This window comes from Pelophylax lessonae (assembly GCF_965119305.1).
Source record: "Pelophylax lessonae genome assembly, chromosome: 3".
NCBI classification, from domain to species: domain Eukaryota; kingdom Metazoa; phylum Chordata; class Amphibia; order Anura; family Ranidae; genus Pelophylax; species Pelophylax lessonae.
Genome location: NC_138770.1, coordinates 160,689,079 through 160,714,927, shown reverse-complemented (window position 1 = coordinate 160,714,927; position 25,849 = coordinate 160,689,079). Strand labels below are relative to the sequence as shown.

General features: G+C 43.0%; 1 protein-coding gene across 1 annotated transcript in view; it reads left to right on the top strand.

Moving 5' to 3' along the window:
* TPO (thyroid peroxidase) overlaps positions 1 to 25,849 on the top strand; it is a gene marked incomplete at both ends in the record, with an annotated part of 310,856 nt that overhangs the window by 179,072 nt on the left and 105,935 nt on the right. Inside the window, 3 exons of the mRNA XM_082250802.1 lie at positions 11,682 to 11,940; positions 21,591 to 21,761; positions 23,644 to 23,881. Coding sequence (XP_082106928.1) covers positions 11,682 to 11,940; positions 21,591 to 21,761; positions 23,644 to 23,881 — 668 coding nt within the window. The remainder of the gene's footprint in view (positions 1 to 11,681; positions 11,941 to 21,590; positions 21,762 to 23,643; positions 23,882 to 25,849) is intronic.

Below are 25,849 nucleotides of genomic sequence, written 5' to 3'. Positions count from 1 at the left end.
GGAGGGCTTTGTGTTTTTGGTATAGATAAGCAGTTTGTAATGAACTTGGGGGACTCTGTCTACACTTCTATTTCTCCAGGAAATGTTTTTTAGAGCCAAACCTGCAAGGCTCAATTCACAAAAATATGCTCACTTGTTATCATTCCTTGTAAATGAACTCCAGCCTTACATTCCCAGTCTTACACGCAGTGGTATATTTTGGGGGAGAGAGAGAGGGGGGGGGGTAAGAGAGAGAGCAGGAAGAGGTTGGGGGAGAGAGGGGGGTGAGAGCAAGGGGGGCTCTCATACTACACTTGGAGATCCTCCCACCCCCCCCCCCCCCAAAAAAAAATCTACACCAGACTTTTACCTTCCGACAGCCCGCTGACTCCTTTTTACCAGCTGTATGCAGCAAGGCTGCAGAGGCTCAATCACAGCCCAGGACTCCAACCTGCTCTGACAAGTGAGCTACTTCTGGGATCAGAGGCAGCAGCCACCTCCTGCTTGTGCTTTGCTCCCCTGTCACTGAAAAGTCAGTCTGCAGCTGCCCATGTTGTCACCCCTCTGGTGAGTGTCACCCAGGTGCTGTCCGCACCCCTGTAGCGACACCACTGCTTGTAGTGTCCCTCCTGCCTGGGGGGGGGGGTGCCTCCCCCTAAAAAATGCTGTCCAAGACCCAGCTGGAGGAATGGATTCTCGGGAGACCCAGACACCACTTGTGGATATAACTGGATATTTATCATATACAATAGATTTATGACGTTAAATACAACTATGATCTCTAAACTAAGTGACCTTATCTTTAAAGATTGATGGTTTACACAGATTTTGGGCAACACTTTGAGTGTTCATTAATGTTTGAGCACGTTTGCTGTTTTCATGCAGATATTATATCTGGTGATTGGTTCTTGTTTGTGGCTGGTATCAGCGAGGTGAAGTTTTAATTACGGTTTCCCCTTAGCTCGAACACATCCAACGCACTCTTTAGAGACTAGATGTTTATGATTACTACTTATCGGGCTGGTGATCCCTATAACTTGAGTCCTTTGGACTTATGAGGCCCTCACTTCACACCATAATTAGTACCTGAAATGAAATCTCCCAAATGGAAAAAAAAAACTATACCGCTCCCTTACTCTATCCAAAATTATAAGGGTGGTCTAACCATTGTGTAAGCAGGTGTAGTTACCTTGTCTGCAACTAGGTGGCTCTGCCCCCTGTGGTAGTAGGGAATTATATAATTGGGTGTTGGGGTCCCCTTTTAAAACAAAGCCTCCCTGTAGTGATGTAATAGGTGGAGCTAGTGATTTTTCATTAGCAACAGCTCAATGCCTTGCCCATCTAATCGGCAAGGGAGTAACAAATGTCAGCAAGTGAGTATTTTCACTGAAAATTTTAGCAGTTCAGCTGCTGGTGAATTCCCCAGAGCCACAATATCACATGGGCATATTCTCTATATTTTGCACAGCAATCAGAATAATTAGCATCTTTTGATTGGGCAGTACAATGGTGTAGTCGTTAGTAGAGTTGAGCGGACACCTGGATGTCCGTGTTCGGCGGGTTCGGCCGAACTTTAAAAAAAAGTCTGGGTCCGTGTCCCGGACTTTTGCCGAACTTTTCCCGGACACCGAACCCCATTGAAGTCAATGGGGACCCAAACTTTCAGGCACTAAAATGGCTCTAAAACACCAATGGAAAGGGCTAGAGTGCTGCAAATGGCAGCAAAACGTTGTTAAGAGCATGGCAAGTGCTTTGCAAACAAATGTGGATAGGGAAATAACTTAAAACAACAAAAAAAAACAGAAAAATAAAACAATGTTCTTCATCTCTGAAGGACGAGGCCCATATGGAGTAGGAGGGAGGTTGAGGTGGTGGTGGATGTGGCGGTGTCATAGGCGTGCGCACAAGGTGTGCCGGGTGTACCTGGGCACACCCTAATCACCTAGGGCACATTAGCATTATCGCTCTGTTTGCCAGTGAGGAGATGGGAAAGATCTCCCTCGGACCTGCTCTGCTCTATTTCACTTTGCCAGCAGGGAGAGTAATGTATCGGGGCCATGTACATGTAGGCAAACACATGCATGTGTATTTCAACTTTGGGGTGCACACCCTAATGCAATAGGCTGCGCACACCTATGGGCGGTGTAGGTGGAAGCGGCGGTGGAGGAGGACCAGGGCCGGATTAATAGCATCATGGGCTTGTTGCTAAGGATTTTGAAGGGCCTTAAGGGCCGTGCCTTGGCATGCACCCAGAGGAGGAAGGGTGCAGCCATGCATGCCTAATTCCACATGGGATGCTGTCTCTGAAACCCATAAACACATCCATGCATCGGCAACTTTCCCTCCTTGTCTGGCCTTCGTGCTGTGTGGGGAGGTTCTGAGGGAGCTGCCTGGGGAAGCGAGCATAGAAGCCAGACTTCTGTGTTTACAAGTGACAGAAGAGCGGTAACAGTGAATATGGCCAACCCGGGGCCTATATAAAGGTAGGGGCCTGGAGCTGCAGCTCCAATAGCCCCTAGTACGTTAATCTGGCCCTTAGGAGGACGAGGTAGCCAACACTGCTTCTTTTCACAAATTTTAAATGAGGGTACACCCCAAAAGAGTGAGAAAGAGCAAAAATGGAAAAATGGCTGGGTAAGGTCGGTATCCATCGCTATTCTGCACAAGGTACGGAAAAGTCCCGTGGGATCCATGCCTGGTTCATTTTAATGAACGTGAGCTTGTCCACATTGTCTCTGGACAGGCGGATGCGCTTGTCTGTGATAACGCCCCCAGCCGTGCTAAATACCCGTTCAGATAATACACTGGCTGCAGGGCACGCCAGCACCTCCAAGGCGTAAAGGGCAAGCTCAGGCCATGTGCCCAACTTGGAGACCCAGAAGTTGAAGGGGGCAGACCCCTCATTCAGTACGTTTAGGCGTGTGCACACATACTGCTCCACCATGTTGGTGAAATGCTGCCTCCTGCTAAGACGTTCCATATGAGCTGCTGGTGCTGCTGTTTGTTGTGGCGTGCTGACAAAGCTTTTCCACATTTCGGCCATGCTAACCCTGCCTTCTGAGGTGATGGCGGTGCCCTGGTTGCGTTGGCGACCTCTTCCTCCTCCTCCTCCTCTGCCTTGTGCTTCCACTGTGGCCCCGCTGTCAGGTGGGAATGCCAGCAGCATGGCGTCTACCAGTGTGCGCTTGTACTCGCGCATCTTGCGATCGCACTCCAGTGAGTGAATTAAGGACGGTACGTTGTCCTTGTAACGGGGATCCAGCAGCGTGGCCACCCAGTAATCAGCACAAGTTAGAATGTGGGCAACTCGGTAGTCGTTGTGGAGACACTGCAGCATGTAATCGCTCATGTGTGCCAGGCTGCCCAGAGGCAACGAAAGGCTGTCCTCTGTGGGAGGTGTATCGTCCGTGTCCTCTGTATCCCCCCAGCCACGCACCAGTGATGGCCATGAGCTGGCCTGGGTGCCACCCTGCTGTGAACATGGTTCCATCTCCTCCTCCAGCTCCTCCTCCTCATCCTCCTCATCCTCCAGAACTGTGCCCCTGCTGGACAATTGTGTCCCTGGCGTTTGTGTGTGCAGGAACCCACCCTCGGAGCCCCTTTGCGAATGACTGCCCTGAAAGCCTTGGAAATGTTACCTCTTCATCCTCCTCCTCCTCCTCCTCCTCATCCTGTGCCACATCCTCTTCCATCATCGCCCGAATTGTTTTTTCAAGGAGGCATAGAAGTGGGATAGTTAAGCTGAGAACAGCATCATCGGCACTGGCCATGTTGGTGGAGTACTCAAAACAGCACAACAAGGCACACAGGTCTCGCATGGAGGCCCAGTTATTGGTGGTGAAGTGGTGCTGTTCCGCAGAGCGACTCACGCGTGCGTGCTGCAGCTGAAACTCCACTATGGCCTGCTGCTGCTCGCACAGTCTTTGCAGCATGTGCAAGGTGGAGTTCCACCTTGTGGGCACGTCACATATGAGGCGGTGAGCGGGAAGGCCGAAGTTACGCTGCAGCACTGACAGGTGAGCAGCAGCAGGGTGAGAACGCCGAAAGTGCGCACAGACGGCCCGCACTTTCTGCAGCAGCTCTGACATATCGGGGTAGTTTTTAAGGAACCTCTGCACCACCAAATTCAGCACATGCGCCAGGCAAGGGATGTGCGTCAAACCGGCTAGGCCCAGAGCTGCTATGAGATTTTGCCCGTTATCGCACACCACCAGGCCGGGCTTGAGGCTCGCTGGCAGCAACCACTCATTTGTCTGCTGTTCCATGCTCCTCCACAACTCCTGCGCGGTGTGTGGTTTGTCCCCCAAACAGGCAAGTTTTAAAACTGCCTGCTGTCGTTTACCCCTGGCCGTGCTGAAGTTGGTGGTGAAGGTGTTACGCTGTCCGGATGAGGAGGCGGTAGAGGATGAGGAAGCGGAGTAGGAGGAGTTAGGAACAGGAGGCAAACTGAAGCGCCCTGAAATCCTCGGTGGTGGAAGGACATGTGCCAAATTGCTATCCACCTCAGGCCCATCCGCCACTGCATTTACCCAGTGTGCCGTTAGGGAGATATAACACCCCTGACCGTACTTACTGGTCCACGTATCGGTAGTTAGGTGGACCTTGCCAGAGATGGCGTTGCGCAGTGCACACCTGATTTTTTCCCCCACTTGGTTGTGCAGGGAAGGGATTGCTTGCCTGGAAAAGTAGTGGCGCCTGGGCACGACGTACTGTGGGACAGCCACCGACATAAGGTTTTTAAAACTGTGCGTCTCCACCAGACGGAATGACAGCATTTCAAAGGCCAAGAATTTTGAAATGCTGGCATTCAGGGCCAGGGATCGCGGGTGGGTAGGGGGGTACTTCCTCTTCCTCTCAAGTGTTTGGGAGATGGAAAGCTGAATGCTTCCACGGGACATTGTGGAGATGGTTGGTGACCCAGGTGGTGGTGTTGCTGACAGATCCTCTGTTTGCGGGGTGGCAGGTGCTGGTATCACTACAGATGTGGCTGGAGTGGCCGAGACTGCAGCAGAAGAGGAAGCAGGATGAGCCAGAGACGTTTCTTGGTTTTGAAGGTGTCTACTCCACTGCAGCTCATGCTTTGCACTTAGATGCCTGATCATGCAGGTTGTGCTCAGGTTGAGAAGGTTTATGCCTTGCTTCAGGCTCTGATTGCACAGGGTGCAAACCACTCGTGTCCTGTCATCAGCACATTTTCTAAAGAACTTCCACGCTAGAGAACTCCTTTGAGCTGACTTTGGTGCGCTCGTTCCCTTGCTGCATTGGGCAGTAGCAGGCGTAGTGTCTAGGGCACGGGCGCTCCGCTTCTGCACCCTGCTCCCTCTTCTGCTGTGCTGGTGGCTCTGTGCGACCACCGCCTCTTCCTCCAAACTACTCCGGTCACCTGCATGACGTTCATTCCATGTGGGGTCGAGGACCTCATCGTCCTCCACATCATCTTCCACCCAGTCTTCACCCCTGCCCTCCTTGTCGGTCTCCACAATGCTGAACGCCGCAGCAGTTGGCACCTGCGTTTCGTAATCATCGGAGACGTGCTGCGATGGTCCTTGCATGTACTCATCTTGAGAAATGAGTGGTTGGGCATCGCTGCACTCAATCTCTTCCACTTCTGGGGCAGGGCTAGGTGGATGGCCCTGGGAAACCCTGCTGACAGAGTCCTCAAAAAGAAGAAGAGACTGCTGTATGGCTTGGGGCTCAGACTGCTTGCCTGATTTGCAAGGGGGTGAGGTGAAAGACGGTTGGACATCGGCTGCAGGTGCCAACTCTGACCTTTCTGCAGTAGACTGGGTGGGAGACAATGTGAAGGAACTGGAGGCACTGTCAGCAGCAAACCAATCTACTATCGCCTCTCTGTGTTCTGGCCTCATCACTTCTAGAGGCGTATGATGCCCTACCAAATACTGATGCAGGTTCTGTCACCTACTAACACTTGAGGAAGGTGTTTCACTTGTGCGTGTAGCTGGCAAAGATCGACCACGTCCTCTCCTTGCAACAGGAGCTCTACCAGCAGCACCACGACCCAGGCCACGGCCCCTATTTGACGGTCTCCTCATATTTCTGTAATTTATGATCTTGCCCTAGAAAGGTGTTTATTGAATAGCGGAACAAAACAACAACAGTATCGCACGGGTGTATCTGACAGTCAAATATGCAAACTATGCCGCAATTTAATGTTTTTTACCCCAAAAGGGTGTATATTGAATAGCGGAATAGGAAAAAGGATAAAAAAAACAGTGTATCTCACACGTACAAACACAGACTAGGCCCCGATTAAAATTTTTTGTACCCTAAAGGGAGGATGAGAAAGAGGAGTAGGAGGAGTTGGGAACAGGAGGCAAACTGAAGCGCCCTGCAATCCTTGGCGGTGGAAGGAGATGCGCCAAACAAATTTAAAAGGTGTATCTCACACGTACCGATACAGACTATGCCGTAATTTAATTTTCTTACACTCCAAAAGGGTGTATATTGAATAGCGGAATAGGAAAAATGTTATAATACGGTGTATCTCACACGTACAAACACAGACTAGGCCCCGATTACAATTTTTTGTACCCTAAAGGCAGGATGAGGAAGAGGAGTAGGAGGAGTTGGGAACAGGAGGCAAACTGAAGCGCCCTGCAATCCTCGGCGGTAGAAGGAGATGCGCCAAACAAATTTAAAAAGGTGTATCTCACATGTACCGATACAGACTATCCCGCAATTTAATTTTTTACACTCAAACAGGGTGTATATTGAATAGCGGAATAGGACAAATTTTACAAAACGGTGTATCTCACATGTACAAACACCAACTAGGCCCCGATTACAATTTTTTGTACCTTAAAGGCAGGATGAGGAAGAGGAGTAGGAGGAGTTGGGAACAGGAGGCAAACTGAAGCGCCCTGCAATCCTCGGCGGTAGAAGGAGATGCGCCAAACAAATTTAAAAAGGTGTATCTCACATGTACCGATACAGACTATCCCACAATTTAATTTTTTACACTCAAACAGGGTGTATATTGAATAGCGGAATAGGACAAATTTTACAAAACGGTGTATCTCACATGTACAAACACCAACTAGGCCCCGATTACAATTTTTTGTACCCTAAAGGCAGGATGAGGAAGAGGAGTAGGAGGAGTTGGGAACAGGAGGCAAACTGAAGCGCCCTGCAATCCTCGGCGGTAGAAGGAGATGCGCCAAACAAATTTAAAAAGGTGTATCTCACATGTACCGATACAGACTATCCCGCAATTTAATTTTTTTACACTCAAACAGGGTGTATATTGAATAGCGGAATAGGACAAATTTTACAAAACGGTGTATCTCACACGTACAAACACAATCTAGGCCCCGATTACAATTTTTTGTACCCTAAAGGCAGGATGAGGAGTAGGAGGAGTTCGGAACAGGCAGGAGGCAGACTGAAGCACCCTCAAATCCTCGGCAGTATGAGATGCTCCCTAAAAATTGGAAAGGTGTATCTCACACGTACCGACACAGACTATCCCGCAATTTAATTGATCCCCAAAGGTTTTTATTGAATAGCGGAATAGGAAATATGATCAAAAAAAGTGTATGTATCTCACACGTACAGAAGCACACTAGGCCCCAATTACTATTGTTTGTACCCCTAAAAGGCTGAATGAGGAGTAGGAGGAGTATGGAACAGGCAGCACCCTCAAATCTTCAGAAGTATGAGATGAACCCCAAAAACTTGGAAAGGTGGATCTCACACGTACCAACACAAACTATCCCGCAATTTAATTGATCCCCAAAGGTTTTTATTGAATAGCGGAATAGGAAATATGATCAAAAAAAGTGTATGTATCTCACACGTACAGAAGCACACTAGGCCCCAATTACTATTGTTTGTACCCCTAAAAGGCTGGATGAGGAGTAGGAGGAGTTTGGAACAGGCAGCACCCTCAAATCTTCAGAAGTATGAGATGAACCCCAAAAACTTGGAAAGGTGGATCTCACACGTACGAACACAAACTATACCGCAATTTAATTGATCCCCAAAGGTTTTTATTGAATAGCGGAATAGGAAATATGATCAAAAAAAGTGTATGTATCTCACACGTACAAAACCACACTTGGCCCCAATTACTATTGTTTGTACCCCTAAAAGGCTGAATGAGGAGTAGGAGGAGTATGGAACAGGCAGCACCCTCAAATCTTCAGAAGTATGAGATGAACCCCAAAAACTTGGAAAGGTGGATCTCACACGTACCAACACAAACTATCCTGCAATTTAATTGATCCCCAATTGTTTTTATTGAATAGCGGAATAGGAAATATGATCAAAAAAAGTGTATGTATCTCACACTTACAGAAGCACACTAGGCCCCAATTACTATTGTTTGTACCCCTAAAAGGCTGGATGAGGAGTAGGAGGAGTTTGGAACAGGCAGCACCCTCAAATCTTCAGAAGTATGAGATTAACCCCAAAAACTTGGAAAGGGGGATCTCACACGTACCAACACAAACTATCCCGCAATTTAATTGATCCCCAAAGGTTTTTATTGAATAGCGGAATAGGAAATATGATAAAAAAAGTGTATGTATCTCACACGTACAGAAGCACACTAGGCCCCAATTACTATTGTTTGTACCCCTAAAAGGCTGGATGAGGAGTAGGAGGAGTTTGGAACAGGCAGCACCCTCAAATCTTCAGAAGTATGAAATGAACCCCAAAAACCCCAAATATAAAAGGATTGCTAAGATCGTAGATCGGTCACTGCAAACCCCACCCCACACAGCAATATCGATTGTAGTTTGTAGAACACACTGACCCTAAAAATCAGCAGACTCTCTCCCTAAAATGCCTACAACTCGCCCTGCCTAACACACTCCGACCTGTCCCTCAATTCTATCCGGACACAAATGTTTTTTTTTCCCTGTCTGTCCCTAATCAGCAGCCAGCACCCCAAAAAGATTGTGTTCACTGTACCCCAAAAAGATTGTGTTCACTGCACCCAAAAAGATTGTGTTTACTGCAGCCCAAAAAGATTGTGTTCACTGTACCCCAAAAAGATTGTGTTCACTGCACCCCAAAAAGATTGTGTTTACTGCAGCCCAAAAAGATTGTGTTTACTGCAGCCCACACACAGCAAAATGGATGTGGACCACTGACACCTGCCTATCTCCTATCCCACACCACACAGCAATATCGATTGTAGTTTGTAGAACACACTGACCCTAAAAATCAGCAGACTCTCTCCCTAAAAGGATTGATAAGATCGTAGATCGGTCACTGCAAACCCCACCCACACAGCAATATCGATTGTAGTTTGTAGAACACACTGCTAACCCTAAAAATCTGCAGACTCTGTCCCTAAAAGGATTGCTAAGATCGTAGATCGGTCACTGCAAACCCCACCCCACACAGCAATATCGATTGTAGTTTGTAGAACACACTGACCCTAAAAATCAGCAGACTCTCTCCCTAAAAGGATTGCTAAGATCGTAGATCGGTCACTGCAAACCCCACCCCACACAGCAATATTGATTGTAGTTTGTAGAACACACTGACCCTAAAAATCAGCAGACTCTCTCCCTAAAAGGATTGCTAAGATCGTAGATCGGTCACTGCAAACCCCACCCCACACAGCAATATCGATTGTAGTTTGTAGAACACACTGACCCTAAAAATCAGCAGACTCTCTCCCTAAAATGCCTACAACTCGCCCTGCCTAACACACTCCGACCTGTCCCTCAATTCTATCCGGACACAAATGTTTTTTTTTTCCTGTCTGTCCCTAATCAGCAGGCAGCACGTTGATGTGTGCTCTCTCCCTGAACTAAACAGCAGAATGACGCCGCAGCGGCGCTGCCTCGAACTTATAAAGACTTGGTTACATGCTTCAGACGGCCAATCACAGCTACTGATACATTTGTAGGCATGGCTGGGATGGCTTAGGCACACCAGTTAAACGCTTGTTGATTGGCTGTTGAAAGCCCGCCATGAAAAGTGCGCCAAAGCATGTAAAACCCGGAAATAAAACGACCGAACACGGATTTTTACCCGAATATACAGTAAAGTTTTCGGGTCCGTGTTCGGGTAACAAAAATCCAATTATTCGGTACGAACACGAATAATACAGTCCGTGTTCGCTCAACCCTAGTCGTTAGCACTTTTGCCTAGTGGCAAAAGGGTCGCTGGTTTGAATCCCAACCACAAAACTACCTGTTTGGAGTTTGCATGTTCTCCCTGTGCCTGTGTGGGTTTCCTCCCACACTCCAAAGACATGCTGGTAGGTTATTTGACTCCTGTCTAAATTGGCCTTGGTATTTGTAGGTATGAATGTCAGTTCGGGACCTTAGATTGTAAGCTCCTTGAGGGTAGGGACTGATGTGAATGTACATGTAAAGCGCTGTGTAAATTGACGGAGCTATATAAGTACCTGAAATAAATTGGAAACATTTTGTTGCCTATTTATTTGATATATATATATCAAATGTTCCCTTTAAGAAATGTAAACAGCATGGCAATATTGCTTTTCTATTTTTATTTCTGCTGGAGTAATAACATCCTATAGGAAGAATTTATCTTCCTATAGAAATTTTTCCATTGTTCTATACAAGCATGCTAACAATATCCTTTCATTGTTTTTAGGGAAAAAAATGCATGCTTACAAAGACATTCAGCTGTTTCAAAATGTATTTCAAAGGGTGAAAATCTGATTAAACATCTGTACAGTGTTCCATCGATCTGCGTCCAGGAACACACATTACATATTCTTCTGCAGAACAAAACCAGATAAGCAGGCTGGATATTAGATTAAAAGCAATAGCTGCTGCTGCAGAAATCCGGTGCCCAAGTTAAAAATATGTCGGCATGGCTAATAGTACGAAAACATGGAAAAGTTAAGTCATACAGCGGCTGTTTGGCAGTAACTGTAAGGTCAGGGATTCTATTATACACCACTTTTTTGTCTTCAATTTCCAGTAGTAACAGCTGGACAGAAAGGGAGTGCGGCAGTTCGGGTCATCAAGGCTAATAGAAAGTAAAAGGAAAACAAAACAAAACATAAGCTTGGCAAGTTTTTATAGCACATGACTTGATAATTGACTGGCTAACAGCGCAAATCTAGAATTTTGACAAGAAACAATAACGATTGCTTACCAATGTTGTTATTGTAATCTGGAGCAAGATGTTCATATGTAAGCTAGGCTCTCTGTGCTGGTGGCAAGGAAACAATTTCATTTTATGCAATTGGGGAAAAAAACAATCCTCTATGGGTTGGCTGATTAGAATGCATGAAGAGAGGATTTACAGATAAAACAGGAGAAATGTGATGAGGTAGCAGAGAACAAGTGAGTGAATGGCTTAGATAATGATGAGCACAAATTCCATAATTGAGCCTCAGTAGGTAAAGGCAGTCACAAACGTATAACATTGTACAGAGCTGTGCAGATCCTCACAGTAACCAGTCAGAAATCAGCCTTTAGTCTACTCATGGCAAGATAATAAAAATGTTACTTTTATTAAACTGACCTATTTCCCTTGCGTTATCAAATACAAATTGCCTAGAAGGCAAAAAACAATATGTATAGCCCCAGTAAAAGGAAGGAAGTAAAGAGAAGAGAGTAGGAAAAAAAAAGGAGGAGAGGGGATGGGAGGAGAGGAGAGGGGAGAGGAGGAGAGGAGAGGAGAGGAGAATTGATGTGGTAGCAATGCCTAACCATACATCTTTTATGCTTGTATATTATTTTTAGATAATCACAATTCGAGATTACATTCCTAAAATCATTGGTTCATCTGCTTTCCATCAATATTTGGGCAACTATCAAGGATATGATGAAAACACAGATCCCTCAATTTCAAATGTATTTTCAACAGCAGCGTTTCGCTTTGGCCATGCAACCATACCTCCCATTGTGCACAGGCTGGATTCTCAGTATAGAGAACACCCACTTTATCCAAATCTTCTACTGAGTGAAGTCTTCTTTCGGCCCTGGAGGATAATAAAAGAAGGTAACAATGAGCAAATTCTAGTAAATGTTAAGGAGTCATTGTGAGTCAATTGTGCTGACTTCACTAGATGCATGCTTTACTCTGTTAAGAGTCTCCGAGTCTCCCTAGATACTAGATACTGAGAAAGGATAATAAAGACAGCCCTGGAGTTTGCACCTTCATAAGGAAATATGCAGCAGCTTATTCATCTGTATCCTGGCAGGTATTATTTGAAATAGTTTTTTTTTTTTTTTTTTGGTGGAGGGGGGGTAGGGGTTGTTTTTGGGCATTTATTATTATCTGTCTCCCTAATGCAGAGATTTTGTTCACCCATTATATCACCAGAAAATAGATTCAAGAGATATCCCTATTGGGAACGCAGACAACAGTAAAACAGGGATTCTAAATCTTCTCAACTCTATCCAAAATAAAAAAAATAAAATAAAAAAAGGTGTATTTGGGCTTTAAGCCATAAGGTTACCCAGTTATAGATAAGAGAAAGGCTAATGCTGGATAAGCCTACAATATTCTTCTTACAACTGCTTAGGAAAGACAGGTACACAAACCAAGAACAAAAAATTGACTGGCTTTCAACTTTAAGCTGTAAAACCTACATAAAAAAAGTTAGAAAAAATACTGAAGTCTTTCCTAAATACCACACAATACCTCTATATTAAAGAGGACCTCTTGCTTTATATTATAGATAATATTGTAAAGGGGGAATAGACTGTTATACATCATGTCTGGAGGGAGAGACCAAAGCCATATAAAACAAAATCACTTTATATTCATAAAGCAATCAATATGAGATTTACCAAACATTTAATACGGGTGAATCTTCCTGGTACATGTGTTTAAAATGGCGGTGACTGATTTATCAACAGTAAATGTTTAGCAAATGTCACAATAGTTTCTTTATAAATATGCTTCCTATAGTTGCTCTGCAATTCCCTTTTTTTGTGGACTCACTCTAGAACACCAATGGTTATAACTTCAAACAGCCCTCCAATGTTTTCCTAACCTCTTAGCAATAACACAAAACAGATGGGCCATATAAGTGACACCCCAAAAATGCATCAAAATCTTCTTTAAAAACATCATCCATCCTTCCCACTTTCTTTACAATATTATTGGGATTATTAAAGCCTAACTCCAGGCTTTGTGTTACCTTAAATCATTCGTTTGGGCCAAGCTACTAAAAATGTGGCTACTTTAAGCACTGTATAAATTGTATGTCGTATCAGCTACATACAGTGTACAATGCTTTGTTCTGGCATACAGCCATTCCCAAGAAGCCTTGTATTTTACAAATGAGTACAAGGCATGCAGATATCACCACAATTTTCACCTTAGCCAATCAGAAGAAGCTTTCTAATCATACTAGAAAAAAAAGGAAAGCTTCCTGTGAATGGCTGAACAACGTTCAGCCCAACTTGATTTTGTTCTAGCAGCAGATGGTAAGTACTTTACCCCAAACACAGCACTGTATACTGTATGTAGTTGATGCTATACAGTTTATAACGCTCTGACAGCAGCCCCTTTTTAATGAAAATAGTTCATTTAAGGCCAGCGCCACGCCCTCGGGTCTCGTCATGTCAGGTGATGTGAGGAATGTAAACTTCCTGTTTGGCGACAGAAACCCGGAAGACGGAGAAGGAAAACACAGACAGCGGGGAGGACGGACCCAGGGAAGATCAGTTGTAAAAGCTTTGGACTACATTTGAAGATCCATGGTGTGCTGGAACTGGGCTCCAATTTCCAACTGCTCTGATTTCTGAATCCCTGAGGAATGGGCCCTTTATCATAGAGGAGCCAGATACTGTGGATAGAGACATATAAAAATGATCACATAGCGATAGGAGCTGTACTATATTGTCCATCTATTCCCAGGACTCCTCAAGGAATACAATACATTAAAAAGGCTTGTTACAAGAAAAAGACAACCATCACTTACCACTGGTCATTATCGGTGAAGGGACTCACCTAATACACTTTTATTGGACATTATATATATTGTTTTATACATTGCCCTTTCACTGCTGAATTTGGACTGTTCATTTTATTTTATCTTGTTGGATATTCACATTTTTAGACACGTTGGTCACATTATTGTTTTAGCACTGTGATATGTGGATTTCCCGGTCCACATATTGAATAATCTTATTGTTGTTGCTTCACTTATTTATTACATGTGTCAATTAATTTTCATGTACCTGATTGAATTATACAGTACACAGTCACTTATAAAAAAATTTCTTTGCGTCAATATACACATACACTTCTGAGAGGTAGCGCTTCACTATATTTACTATTTAATAGTTGGCATTGAAAGAGCTTATTCCTTACTATCCTGTGTTGACGTCCTCCCATTACCCATGCACTCGAGGAACAATCCAGAGACAGGTCCATGCAGAAGTTGAAATCCCCCTGCCAGGAACAAACTGCCCTTTTTAAAAAGCATCAGCTTATCTAATATTTTCTTCAAGTATCCTCTTGGATTTTTATTTGGACAGTATACATTTGCCAAAGTGCAATTCATTCCCAGCAGCTGACCCTTCAAAAAGATAAATCGGCCTTCTGGGTCGGCCAATTTTTCCTCCAAGGAGAATGTCACATCCTTCGAGAAGATTGGTGTGTCTCCATAATACCAGACCAGGTAATATTTTGAGGATATTTTCACATTTGTATCTTGTGCTATACATGTTTCTTGTAGAAATGCTATCCTAGCAGAATTTAGTCTAAGCTCTTCTAATACCGTGTGTCTTTTAGTTGGCGTAATCAAACCTCTAACATTATATGCCAATCATTTTAGGGAGTTCATGTCATCTCTCCTTGCCTTCTCACCTCCTAAAAATATATTGCCTCTCCTTTTCCCACCCAGCCTAGGCCAGGTGAGGGAACAGAGGCATCTTCTATTAATCCTCGACGAGGGCTTCCCCCTAAGTTCCGAAGGAGAGGCGACATCAACAAGTACCACCGTATAGTCAGCACAACATTGTTTACCATTTAATTCCCCCATCCCCCACCCAGCACCTCCCTCTCCCTCCACCTCTCCCCTCCCCATCTCCCCCCCACCCCCATCCCCCACTCTCCACCGCCCTGCCGCCGTACATGGCATGATGTTTGTTTGACCACCTCATGGTCCTAGAGTAGTTAAATTCCACCAAGGCCCTCCTTGCCCTACTACTAACTTCCTCTGAGTGATGCCCTATCAATCCGCACATGTACCTCGTTCTCCCTTTCTGGGAAAAACTATCTGAGCCCAGCTAAGTTACCATCCCATGTTTACATATTTACTGAAACCCCCCCTCCCCACACCAGCACCCCACCAATGGTCCTCCCTTCCTTGCCCATTTTGGACAGCTTCTCAGTTCATTTATCCCTTCGTTTATTTCCTGTGAAGCTAGTCGCCACTGTTCTTCTTGCGTTATATCTTCTGTTATCGTATTATCAGACCAGCCTGGCATTGTTGGTATAGAAATTCCCAGTTTTCCATAGAAACCTTGTGTCTCTTCAGGGAGTCTCAGCCTTGCTATTTGGCCATCTCTTCTCCCTATCTAACAGGCTGTAAATCCCCATTTATATGGTACTCCTTGCTTTTGCATCAAAACCACCAGTGGTTTCAATAATCTCCTTCTTAATGTTTCCTGAGATAAGTCTGTAAAGATCTGTATGTTAGCACTTTCAAAATGTATAGGTGCATTGTTTTTCAGACTCTCCCATATTTGAGGGAAAGAAATATATACAATTTGTATATATTAGCGCGCCAAGGAGATTAAAACATAATCTCGTATAAATAAATAAATATAAGTGTGGATAAATAAAGTGATTATTAAATTAATAAATTAAATTAAATTAATAAATTAATTGCAGCTGCTATGTAAAGTGCGGGTGCTAATGATGAAAAGGAAGTGATCACAATAGTGATAACTATAGCACTTGCAGTGTCCCATAGTTGAGCCTTTTTTGCATAACTCTGAAACCTTTTAATAATATCTCTAGGAGCGTCTGCTGAAATACCTGTTGGTTTTCTAATCTTTTGTACTCTCTCCTCTCTTAACTGTTCCGTTTCTCCCCTTCCCAACAGAGGGTTAAAGATTTTTCTCATTTTATCTGTTAGATCCTCACCGTGCGTTGAGTCGGGTAAACCCAGAATTCTCAGATTCTTCCTCCTGTTCCTATTCTCTTGATCTCCCATCCTGTATGCAAGACTTCTATGTTTCCTTTTTAAATCCTTAATTTCTCTTCTTAAGTCTTTTATTGTCTGAATGTAGTTGTCCTGCCTTTTTTCTAAGTCTTCCACTCGCATTAGTAAATGACCCAGATCCTTATGGATAGTTATAAAAAATGAAACAAAAAAAACTGCTCTTGGGTCTATTAAATATAAAACAGCTGCTGCACATATGCTGGATAAAACATAAAAACAGTATAAAATTGAAAAGCAGCGCTAAATAAAAAGTCCAGGTATAGGTAGGGTCCAGCTGATTGGTCTCCTTGAAGTGCCACCACCAGAGAGAGAGAGAGCAACCCCAATCACACTGCCGCTTACCGTCCCACTAATAAAAGAAGGCTCAAAGGTTCCACCAAACTGCTCCTCCAGAAATCCTCAGCGATTCCAGGATCAAGTCAATTAGGTGCGACTCCATACAGATGGTACAAGGCAGACTGATCACTCATATATACCAGAAAAAGGCAAAAAAGAAAACCATAGTGCAACACCTAATGAACCACCATTTAATTTCCTTATGCCAAATAAATGCTTACAGGTAATAAGAGTAAAAAGAAATTATCTGCCAGAAATGTTTGACCACCAACGAGATGACCGCCGCTTCACTCCGTAGTGACGTCCCGCGTCACAGGTCCCACCCGACGCGGCGTTTCGTCCAATGTTAGACTTCTTCCGGGGTGTGTACTTCTTCCCTACAGCTGGACCCTTCCTATACCTGGACTTTTTATATAGCGCTCCTTATGGATAGTTATCAATTCAGTTTTTAAAGATTTCTCTAGTACTGCGAGCCCTTTAGTGGGCAATTGATCACTCGCTAATTGCTCTGCATTGCGCTCCAACTCCGAATCTACATTTGATTCTTGATCTGCTCTAAAATGCATTGTGTTGTCCAGGTTGTCCAGGTTTAATGGCTCACTTTTTTCCTTTCTCTTCATTTTGTTTTTTGCAAGTTCCTTGCGATTTCTCTTGAGACTGTTTTTCTGGGACGTCTTCCTGTATCATATAGTTCTTAATTGTTCCAGGGCTGGAACTCACTTTTGGAGTCACTCCTCCTCTTGCGGTTTTAACTCTCATATTTTGTTGTTCAATTTGCTAGACCCCCAGAAACTCAAAAAGTCTCGAACAGATCGTATAACCTAATAAAATCACAAGCAGTCACTTAAAATCATATACAAAAATAAGGGGGCAACGTAAAACAGGAACAAGAGTAATTTAGGTTGATCTCATCGCTGTTTACTTATAATGTCCAATATAAGACTGGGGTCCTCCAAATATCTCTCCTTGTTGCTTCCTGCCTATTCAAGCATTCATGAGATCATAGGGCCTACTCCACTGCCTCGGGGCCTCTGCTGGACAAACTACCACCTCCACCTCTCAGTTCACCGATGTGATCCACTCCCATTCCCCTCATGCTCCACGCAGCCGCTCTGGTCAGTGTACAGACCCACAATGTTTGCAGGCGCCGGGTGTCAGGCCAGAGTGGCCAGGGCAAATCAAAGCCGGGAGCCAATGCAACAGGTGGAGCAGGTAATTCAGTTCCTCCGCTGCTCATCCCGCTCATCTGTCACCACGGCCAGTCACTACGGCAGGTAGGGCCGGACAATGTTATTTCCATCCATCCAGTGAGGGACCTCCATGAGCGGGGGGGGGGGGGACAGAGCGGGAGGACTACAGAAGAGATCCGCTACAGCATGGCGCTGCTGCTCCCTAACAAGCTCTACATGCACGCAATGTAGGCTCCTCCCCGGATCCACTCTAATTAGTGCATGTTGAAACATTCTCTTTCAGGGGATAAATCTTCTTAAAATAAAATTTAACTTAATTATTATTATATTTTATATAAAGGGCTAGATCTTTATCAAAGCTGGGGTGCTAAGCAAAAAACATCATTATTATTATTGGAGCCATTATTAGTATTTAGTATCAGCATTGTCTGCAGTACTTTTAATTAGTTTTTTTTTATATATTATAAAATTGAAGGCTAAATGACTTTCTTTAGTTGTATAGACAAACTGTTTTCTAACTTTCACTAATGAATAATGCAGTCTCATTAATTCACTATGAAAAATATGATGTATTTATTATTTGTTAATATTTGTTTGTTGCATAAGAATTAATTAAGGCATATTAGTTTAGCCATTTTTTCAGCCAATGTATAATTTGTCAAAGATTCATTAAAAGAATCATCTACAGAGCGTAACGCTTACTAAAAATCTAGTAGTATCCAATTTTTTCCATTTCAAAATTCTATTTCAAAGGGCCCTAATTAAAATATAGACAACTAATAAATAACAATCCTATTGATTTCCATATTTAGTAAGTAAGATGTAACATTAATTGGTTTCTAATCAAGGTTGCATCGCTTACACAGCCTAATTAAAAAAAAAAAGGTGCCTAAAGCATGATGATCTACAAAGTGCAGCCACCCACAACAGCCAATCAGATTTTAGTTTAAATGTGGCCTTATCAATGAAGAGATATTTCTGATTGCTTCTTGAGCTACTATTCTTTGGATATCAGCACTATATTTTGTAATTAATTATTTTTCTGTCTTATATGTCCATGGGTGCAAGTTTAAATCAGGAAAAAATTGAGGTAGGATACCTAGGTTAGATGCTTTTAGTGCAGAAGGGACATGTAGAGTTTTCCTGCTAGCATTTTTTTTTAAAGCTAAAGTTCCAATTTAAAGAAACGTCATTATTGCCATAAAACCAACAGCAAATTTCAAACCTGTCCTAGAAAATAATAGTTGGAATCTAAAATCTTGACTATAACTGCTGGGTTTGGGGAAATACCAACCATTTTAGTACCAATACATCGATGTTAAGAAACAGTAATAGAGGTTTTAGATCACTTTCTTCCCTTTTATTAGACATGTATGTGGCACCTGATGTAGTGTAGTGCCGTTGATTTTGCACAGAGCAGCCCAGATCCTCCTCTTCTCGGGTCCCCCGTTCCTGCTTCTGACCCCTCCCTCCAATTAAGTGCCCCCACAACAAGCAGCTTGCTATGGGGCACCCAAGTCGAGCTGCAGTTTCGTGTGTCCATTCAGACATGGAGATGCTGTTGGGCCCCAGCCCCTCTCTCTCCTGATTGGCTTACTTACTTTGATTGACAGCCACGGGAGCCAATGGCACCGCAGCTCTATCTCAGCCAATCAGGAGGGAGAGTCCCGGATGGCCGAGGGACTCGTGGACATCGCTGGAAAAAGAGGGGGCACAGGTAAGTATTAGAGGGTGCTGAGGAGGCTGCGACACAAAGAAGGCTTTTTACCTTAATGCATAGAATGCATTAACCACTTAAGCCCCTGAAGATTTTACCCTCTTCCTGACCAGGGCCTATTTTGCGATTCGGCACTGCGTGACTTTAATGGACAATTGCGGGGTCATGTGACGCTGTCCCTAAACAAATTCGACGTCCTTTTTTTCCCACAAACAGAGCTTTCTTTTGGTGGTATTTGATCACCTGTGCCATTTTTTGATCATGCGCTATAAACAAAAAAAGAGTGTCAATTTTGCAAAAATAACAATATTTTTCACATTTTTTTATATGAAATTCCCCCAAAAAAATGTAAAAATCTAAATTTTTTAACATTTTAGGCCAATATGTTTTATCGCAAAAAGCGTATTTTGATTGCTTTGCGCAAAAGTTATTGCGTTTACTAACTAAGGGAAAGATTTTTGTCATTTTTGTTGTTTTTAACGCGTAATGGTGGCGATCTGCGATTTTTTTTGCGGTACTGCGACATTGCGGCGGACAGATCGGATCCTTGACTGACATTTTTGACACTTTTGGGGTTACCAGTGACATTACTACAGTAATCAGTGCTATACATATGCACTGTTACTGTAAAATGACACTGGCAGTGAAGGGGTTAACTTTTTTTGAGAGGGAGGGGTTATGTGTGTCCCTAGGGGCGGGATTCTAACTGTGATTGGCTGTGGCTTGAGGTGTAGGAACAGTGATCAACGGTCCTACATAGTAGAACCGTATGATCACTATTCTTACACAGGGGAGAATGACAGGCGGCTTGTTTACATTAGCCGCCTGCCTTTCTCCTGCTCTAACGTACGATCGCGAGTGACCGGCGGACATCGGGTCCACCGGGCACACGCGGGGGGGGGTCAGTGACCGCGCAGGAGCGGGAGCGTGCCTTCTGCGGCGTGCGCTCGCTCCCTTGACCCTCAAAGGCTAGCGACGTAGCCCTACGTCGCTTTGCCTGTGAGGGGCTGACCGGCGCAGTAAATAGTCATGCGGCGGTCGGCAAGCGGTTAAGATAAAAAACCTTCCTGCCTTTAAATCTCCTTTAACCGAGACAAGCACACATTATAGAGGCATATGCTTTGATCATATTTCATGTCTGAGATTTACAACCACTTTAAAATGTTATTTATGCCTCCTGTACCAATTTTTGTTTTTGTTTTTTTATAAAATTATAATTAATACAGCAAAATATAAATATAAGTTTGTATAAGATTGTAATCGTTACAAAACAGCAAACAAAACTGCCTGAAAAGATTAACAAAACCTGTTAGGTACATTGGAATTCTGCTAGGTTACAGGTATTTAAACTGGCCATACACTAGTAGATTTTGACTCAAAAAGTTTTATTTTCAGAATTTTAATGTGATTTTCTAATTATTGGTGGAATAAAATTGACATTCATTTTTACAAAATTGATGAGAAATTGGATGGAAATTTGTTCCTAAACGAACACGTTTCTAACAGTGAATATGATTTTTGTTAAGGGAATTACAATTGTTCCATTATTGAAAATGTTTAAATGGTATGTTCAAAGCAAATGAACTTTAGAAGTACTTTCAAGTAATATTCATAAAGTCAATGAATGTACGGATCAGATTTTTTGTATGAGGTTAATCACTCGGTTTCAAGTTAAAGACTAAATTCACCTTTTCCAGAAAATAGCCTATGCAGTCAAGGGGGGCCAGCTGTATTAAAAACGGTGCAGCTGTGTAAAAAGTTTAGTAATTATTGTGCCATACATGTAGGCCATTTGGGACTCCCAAAAGCCAAAAAACTCCCAGCTAGCAACACTCATGTAGTGACTTGCTAGGACGTAGAAACCATAGGATACTCTCTTCTAGCATTAGGAGCAAAAAACAATGATTTCCACAGCCTAGCAACATGGCAGGTTGTGGGAGTTGCTAACTGGGAGTTTTTTAGTCTGGCGTCCAAATTGGCTAAAGGTAGGGCTGCTGTTGGAAATCATGGGTATTTTATTATGCAAAAAAAATTATATTGGGGGTTTTCTTTTACGATAGAAACTGCAGTCCAAACTTTTAATTAAAAGTCAGCTTACTATATCCATTTTAGAATATCCTTCCCATGGGACGTTTCTCTCACATTTAATCTGTACAATAATTTTTTTTAAGTGATGATTGGGTTGATTCATCCTAAATAAGTATTTTATTTTTTTTTTTAGGTGGTTTAGATCCCTTGATAAGAGGTCTGCTAGGAAAAGCGGCAAAGTTGCAGACGCAGAAACAGCTTATGAATGAAGAGTTAACAGAAAAGCTGCTTGTCCTATCCATTAATGGTTCAATGGATTTGGCATCCCTTGATTTGCAGCGGGGTCGTGACCATGGCTTACCAGGTTACTTTTCTCTTTTGTCCAGGATACATTGCTTTTTAAAGACCAAAGATCAATGTATTGCAGTTGTCAGAAGTATTGTTATTTTCTAAAGAGCTGCCAAGAGTTATGTAAGTTCTGTATATATACTTCGCTATTTCAAGAAACAATCTTCAAACTTTTTCATATCATTCCCAGAGCATTTTGAGATGCTTTATTATTAATGTCAAGACTGACATTTTTTTCTTTATTTTGTTTGTTTTGAGTGTGCAAAAAGCATCCCTGTAGTAAAGGACAAACAATTTTTTCAGGTCTAAAAAATTCGACCATGAAAGAGTTCTATATTTTCAAACTCAAGGGATGTCGAACTTCTGATAAACTTTAAATTGCAGGTCAGGGAGATACAGTACATAATAATCTCTGAACACAGTATATGTTACCACCCAGATTGTTTCCTATTATTTGTACCGATTTAGGATTACCATCATTTGCACTGCAATGAGAAATGATCTTAGTTTGCTTATTGAAAAACTGAAGACAATTGCTTACAGTAATCAGCGTTTAACAATAACATCACACAAAGCAATCTCCAACATAATAAAGTGTGGGTCATCATGGATACAAAAGAAGATCCCTTCCCAATGTTATTATTATTTTTTTGTTATTTCATTTATAGGTACATTTTTGCAGCAGTCTCTTGGCTAATCATGTTATGTCCCTTTGTTTATGCAAGCTCTGGTTACATCCTGAATGCTGCAGAGAACATTGCTATCTATTGATCTGGAGCTGTTCTATGCGCCATCAGTCAAGGCTAGCTTACTGATGTGCCCCCTGGGGGTGTGTCAAGGGCTCATAGGAAGTGGAATCAATGACATTAGCATCATTCAACCCGGAAAAAGACCAGCACAATCTTCTTAACCTTGCACACTCACAGCACACTCATGCGCAGTATGTACTAAAACAGAATAAAGGGAAGAGAAGATGCCCCGGATTGCGCAAAACGTTACCAAATTTTGTAAAACTAAGTAAAATCAAATTTAACCCTTACAAATTAAACAATTGATACATGACCTATCACAGGTTTTGGCTCCTTGGGAATTGTGCTGGACCATGCTGCAGCAGAATTGGAGCAACTCCTTTGTTGTACCATCATGAGAAAGAGGGACATTGATGTACATAAGCCGCTAATGGTAGAAACACAGGAGAGATGCCAAACTGTTAACTGTCCTGATGTGCAAGATGTGAAGCAGAGACATCCTTCACCTGATAGTACAGCCAAGGAGTTTAGGGAAATCTGCTGGTATGGTGCTGCTTACAATCATATTTGGTTGCAAACCCTTACTCACTAAAGTTACTGGCCTCAGCTTATACACAGAAATTAAATCATTCCTTCTCCAAGTTGTGCCTGTTTATCTGCATTTTTCTTCTTTATAGCTTCTCTACAGCTGTTCAATGTACAGAATTTACACAGTATTTCAGAGATTTAGAAGGTGGGGCTAAGATCTGAAGTCACATAATGCACTGCATAAAAAGGCTGAGCTGAGTGTAATCTGAGACCTAAGTGGAGGGAAAGGGCACACCACCTCTACACAGTCACATAGGAAAACATGCACAGCTGATGCTGTCATTCACCTGCTATGCTCTAGAGGGAGATGGGCTGTCTCGTCTCTTGGGATTGTCTGGTGTCAACATAGAATTTCAGAAGTGACAGAGGAATGACAGAGCAGACAGAAATCACACTAGGGATAGAGGTAAGTACACACTATAGAAGACTATGCTCTGTTCATTTTTCATTTCTGCAGTTTAAATTCACTTTAGCATAGGATAAAAAATAAAAAAAATAAAAATACGCTGGAGATTGCCATTCAGCAAAACTCTTAAACTTTTATTAATGTTGTTCTTACAGGATACAATGACTGGAGAGAATATTGCAGTCTTCCAAGACTGAACACTTCAGCAGACATGAAAATGGTTATATCCGATGCTAATATAATCAGTAGAATTATGGAGCTATATAGGCATCCTAATAACATAGATGTCTGGCTGGGTGGCTTAATAGAAGATCTTCTTCCTGACTCTAGAACTGGACCCTTATTTGCATGTTTAATTGCTGAGCAAATGAAAGCACTGCGAGATGGAGACAGGTAATCAAAAATGTTTGTATCGACCTCTTACCCACTGAAGGCTTTAAGGGGGCCCCAAGTGGCTGGGTGGGCTAGCATTTTACCTCAGGGCAGATTCCTTGACTCTTTGTGTGTTTGAAGAAATTGTTTAATTTTCCTGAAGTGAATGACACCCCGATTTTACTATAGCCAAAAAAGGTAGGAAGGATGAGATTAGGGCACATGATACCCAAAAAGACCAGAATGCAGACTCCGCATCTCTATTCACAGTCAACAAGAAGAATGACCTTTGTGCCAAACCAAAATTCTATATTCTCCAGACTGTAAAGCAACTTTAATGCCTTACATGTACTCCTTGGATGAGACATCAGAACTTCCTAAAATGTTGACAGTTGTTTCCCAGCTCTTCTGGACACTGGACAAGAAAGATACCTTCCTGCATTTCCTCTCCTGGATATACCCTCCAAAAATACAGCAAGGTTCGGGCCCCTCTTTAACAATGGGCCTCCCCATGCAGCAGGCCTGGGAGGAGGGGAGCTCCAATACCCAGCCTCTCAAGGCAGAAGGCCTGGGAGAAAGAGGACGTTCCAAGTTCATCTCAAATATTTACAGGTATATGCAAACCCGATTCCAAAAAAGTTGGGACACTGTACAAATTGTGAATAAAAACAGAATGCAATGATGTGGAAGTTTCAAATTTCAATATTGTATTCAGAATACAACATAAATGACATATCAAATATTTAAACTGAGAAAATTTATAATTTTAAGGGAAAAATAAGTTGATTTTAAATTTCATGGCCTCAACACATCTCAAAAAAGTTGGGACAAGGCCATGTTTACCACTGTGTGGCATCCCCTCCTCTTTTTATAACAGTCTGCAAACGTTTGGGGACTGAGGAGACAAGTTGCTCAAGTTTAGAAATAGGAATGTTGTCCCATTCTTGTCTAATACAGGCTTCTAGTTGCTTAATTGTCTTAGGTCTTCTTTGTCGCATCTTCCTCTTTATGATGCGCCAAATGTTTTCTATGGGTGAAAGATCTGGACTGCAGGCTGGCCATTTCAGTACCCGGATCCTTCTTCTATGCAGCCATGATGTTGTAATTGATGCAGTATTTGGTCTGGCATTGTCATGTTGGAAAATGTAAGGTCTTCCCTGAATGAGACGACGTCTGGATGGGAGCATATGTTGTTCTAGAACTTGGATATACCTTTCAGCATTGATGGTGCCTTTCCAGATGTGTAAGCTGTCCATGCCACACGTACTCATGCAACCCCATACCATCAGAGATGCAGGCTTCTGAACTGAGCACTGATAACAACTAGGGTTGTCCTTGTCCTCTTTAGTCCGGATGACATGGCGTCCCAGTTTTCCAAAAAGAACTTAAAAATTTGATTTGTCTGACCACAGAACAGTTTTCCACTGTGCCACAGTCCATTTTAAATGAGCCTTGGCCCAGAGAAAATGCCTGCCCTTCTGCATTCTCTTTAGATATGGCTTCTTTTTTGGACTATAGAGTTTTAGCCAGCAACGGCGAATAGCACGGTGGATTGTGTTCACTGACAATGTTTTCTGGAAGTATTCCTGAGCCCATGTTGTGATTTCCATTACAGTAGCATTCCTGTATGTGATGCAATGCCGTCTAAGGGACCGAAGATCATGGGCATCCAGTATGGTTTTCCGGCTTTGACCCTTATGCACAGAGATTGTTCCAGATTCTCTGAATCTTTGGATTATATTATGCACTGTAGATGATGATAACTTCAGACTCTTTGTAATTTTTCTCTGAGAAACTCCTTTTTGATATTGCTCCATTATTTTTCGTCGCAGCATTGGGGGAATTGGTGATCTGAGATGCTCTTTTTATACCCAATCATGTTGCCAATTGACCTAATAAGTTGAAAATTGGTCCTCCAGCTGTTCCTTATATGTACATTTAACTTTTCTGGCCTCTTATTGCTGCCTGTCCCAACTTTTTTGGAACGTG